This window comes from Phasianus colchicus, chromosome 1, assembly GCF_987193195.1.
Source record: "Phasianus colchicus chromosome 1, bPhaCol1.hap1.1, whole genome shotgun sequence".
NCBI classification, from domain to species: Eukaryota; Metazoa; Chordata; class Aves; order Galliformes; family Phasianidae; genus Phasianus; species Phasianus colchicus.
Window position 1 is genome coordinate 146728109 of NC_143436.1, and position 3611 is coordinate 146731719.

At 40.7% G+C, this 3611-nt stretch overlaps 1 protein-coding gene across 1 annotated transcript; it reads left to right on the forward strand.

The window, feature by feature from the left end:
• The first annotated feature begins 652 nt into the window (after positions 1–652).
• On the forward strand, positions 653–1618 carry LOC116240275 (2-oxoglutarate receptor 1-like). The gene has a single exon (XM_031610605.2). It carries the CDS (start codon positions 653–655, stop codon positions 1616–1618), a length of 966 nt encoding a protein of 321 aa, XP_031466465.2.
• The last annotated feature ends 1993 nt before the right edge of the window (positions 1619–3611 follow it).

Sequence of the window (3611 nt, forward strand, 5' to 3'; positions counted from 1 at the left end):
TTTCTTTTTTTTTTTTTTCTTGAAAAGCATTTCTACCAGTTTCATACTCTGATGACTCCAGGGGAATATGGCCATATTCAGGGAACAAACCATGACTGTCAGGTCACAGGAGCATTGGATCCTGAGATCTGTATCCGTACTGAGCATTTTTTGGCTTCCATGACAGCAGAATGCTGTCTCTGATTCCATGGCTACAGTCTACTGATGAGTTCAAATTAATGAATATAAGATATAGGTATAGTTTCACTTTCTGAAAGGCTAATACTAATGCACAGTTTTGCAAAACCTAAGCCTGAACTCTCTCTAGTTTCCTATAAGTGTGTTTGCTGCCCTTGTAGGTTTGCACATAAGCAGCAATTGTCATCTTTAATGTAGGAGGTTAAATAAGGCAAAGATAAAATTAATCATTATTCAACAGAATTAATCAGAATTCAACAGAAGGTGGGTGGAAGGGTGAGATCAAACTTAGGAGTGGAGGGGATCTAGTCAGATCTGTGTATGTTAACAAAACCTTATTCTTCCCCTTTACTAAACCCTATCATAAAGACATTTGCTGCGATGACAAGAGATGTAATCGAATGCATTTATCCTAACAATAAGTTAAAAAATAAACATCTGATTTTTGTAAAGCTTAAAGAAGATTTCTACAAACATGGCATCTGAACACGCAGACAATGTTACTGCTCTGTCAGACCCTTCGACAAGTTGCAAGGATGAAAATTTTTTACAGGTGAAATCCTACCTCTCTGCCTTTTATGGCCTAATCTTCCTGATGTGCTTCCCAGGGAACATTGTGACCATTTTTGTTTACTTTGTCAAGATGAGGCCCTGGAAAGGCAGCACCATCATTATGTTAAACCTGGCTGTCACTGACCTACTGTATGTAGCTACACTTCCTTTCTTTATACACTACTCTGCCAATGGAAATGACTGGATTTTTGGAAACTTCATGTGCAAATTTATTCACTTTGGCTTCTATTTCAACATGTACAGCGGCATTATCTTCCTTAGCTGCTTCAGCATCTTCCGCTTTCTTGTAGTCGTCCACCCAGTTAGATGCTTTTTCATTCAGAAGAAGAGATGGGCAGTGACGACTTGCACAGTAATTTGGATGATTTCCCTGGCAATGATCAGCCCCTTGGGCACCTTGATCTCCATAAAGCATACACAGAACAGGACAATCTGCCCAGACCTGTCTTCTGCAGAGGACCTTGACACTACTCGATGGTATAACTGGCTGCTGACGATATTTGCCTTCTTCTTGCCCCTGGTGACGGTAACTCTGTGCTATGCACTCATTATTCAAGCCTTGGCCACAGGGCCCCATACGCAGGCTTGCTACAAACAGAAGGCTCGCAGGCTTGCCATCGTCCTCTTGGTGGTCTTCTACGTGTGCTTCCTCCCCTTCCATGTCTTTCAGGTGATTCGGATTGAGCTTCGCGTGCGAGTGACTAGCTGCAATCTCAAGAATATCATCCTTTTTATATTTATTCTAACTAAACCTTTAGCAGCATTAAATACGTTTGGAAATTTGTTGCTCTACGTAGTGGCAGGAGATAGCTTCCAGCATGCGATCTTCTCACTCCTCAAGTTTTGGACACACAAGAACTTGAAATAGAAAAGACTGATGCTATGCAGAGAGAGTCCAAATCTGCCCATAACCAGGCAGGCAGAACCTCTCCTCAGTCAAAGTACTCAGGCTCTCACTGCCAATGCCAAAGGAGAATTTATCTGTTCTGTGTTTTAGAGTTACACATCATCATAACAAACAAGCAACCCCCCTTAAAAATTAAAATAAAAATGTGAAATAAAATACTGAAAAAGAGTAAATTTCTCAGATGTTTTTTCTGCATTTATCTCCTGAATTCTTAATGTCTCTTTTAGAGAACAGCCCATCAATTTCAGCAAAAAATAATTGCTTGTTAGTGGCAGATACAGATTCAGGATGGGAGTAATTTCATTTAATTTTAGTAACTTAGAAGTAAAGTGCCCAATCTAAGTTAGATACCTAGCTTTGACTTCTTTTCTGATTAAAGAAGAGGGACGAGATGCTCCAGAGGACAATTCATCACACCTACTTTAGACCTGCAGAAAGGTTCATCTCACCTCCCTGGAGACCTTTACAGAGTAGATCTCTATATATAAGCTAATTACCTTGGCCTCGTGTTATAAATTTCTACTATAGTGGAGAGAAATAAGCAGTTTTTAGAGTGTGATTCACCTAATTATTCTTGATGCCTGCATTTAGACAAGATGAATCATGACCTAGAAGTGCCTGTTTCTCACCATTGACCATAGAAGGTAAATAGATCAGGCACAGACCCAAATGTAGGTGCTTTACTTTTATACTGGTCCAGTACAGAGTGGGACGAATTGTTCTCCAGAGGTGGTTAAGAGAGAGCTTATACAACAAGACCCTATTCAGTGCCTTCAATAATCTCCTGAGCATTGATGGTGCAATAGTACAAGACTATTCCTATAAGGGTTTTTGTGGATTAATCATAGTGCAGGGTTGAGAAACAGAGAGAGACTCTCCATCAGGGAGTTTTAGTGACAGGACAAGGGGTAATGGTTTAAAACCAAAAGAAGGGAGATTTAGGATAGATGTTAGGAGAAAATTCTTTGAAGGTTGTAAGGCTCTGGAACAGGCTGCTCAGAGAAGTTGTGAATACCAAATCTGTGAGATATCCAAGGTCAGGTTGGATGGGCAGCCTGATCTAGTGGGTGGCAACCTGGCTCATATCAAGGGGTTAGAACTGGATGGGCTTTTAAGTCCCTTCCAACTCAAGCCATTCTATGATTCTATGAGTTTGTGATTCTGTGTAAGTGGATGGAGGTATAAATGGCCCAGATCTATAGAAAATAGAGATTCGTATTTGTCTCTTTCTTTACTCAGTGAAGCTCTACTTGTTCACTCCAAATAAAGAGATAGTTGGACTTGATAATCTCAAAGGTCTTTTTCAATCTACACGATTCTATGATTTTATGATTCTAAGGAGCCGCTTTGGGTAATAACTCATCTGACAAGCAATATGGGCCATTTTACAAGGAAAAAAAACTGTAGACTCACAGCAAAATAGAAGTCTAATACTTGCAGACACAATTGAGAGAGGTGCCAGGACCAGCTGAGGTATCCTAGACATCATCAGTACGAAACTATTATCAACATAATATTTTGAGACTAGAAGTATGATCACAGAGTGATTCATCTAATGTTTTTATTGCATCTCTATTTGATGTTTCATTACTGTCGCTCACCACTCTAGAGTGTCCATTAAGTACTGACAACACTTGCTTCCATAAGACTTTATTGAGACCTTTATCCAATCCCTTTATATGTGGCCTTGTTTTCAAGTGACCACCAGACTACTGCTGCCATTGTGCACAGGCCCAAATGGCTGGCATTCAGCCTGTGATTCCTCTGATTCCTCTGTTGCACAGGGAGCCTATTCACTGCCTCTCTTAGGGCATCAGCAGATAGGGAAAAACAGCAGGCAACAGCTAACAACAGGCACAGCAGGGGCAGGAGAGGACGTGAGAAGCCATCCCTGACATAGTAAGAGAGACGGGGAAAGGAAGAAAAACATTTGTCTAGGACAGAGTAGGAGGTG

Coding starts and splice junctions, on each gene's coding strand:
- LOC116240275 (XM_031610605.2), top strand. CDS start 653: ATGGCATCTGAACACGCAGACAATGTTACTGCTCTGTCAGACCCTTCG.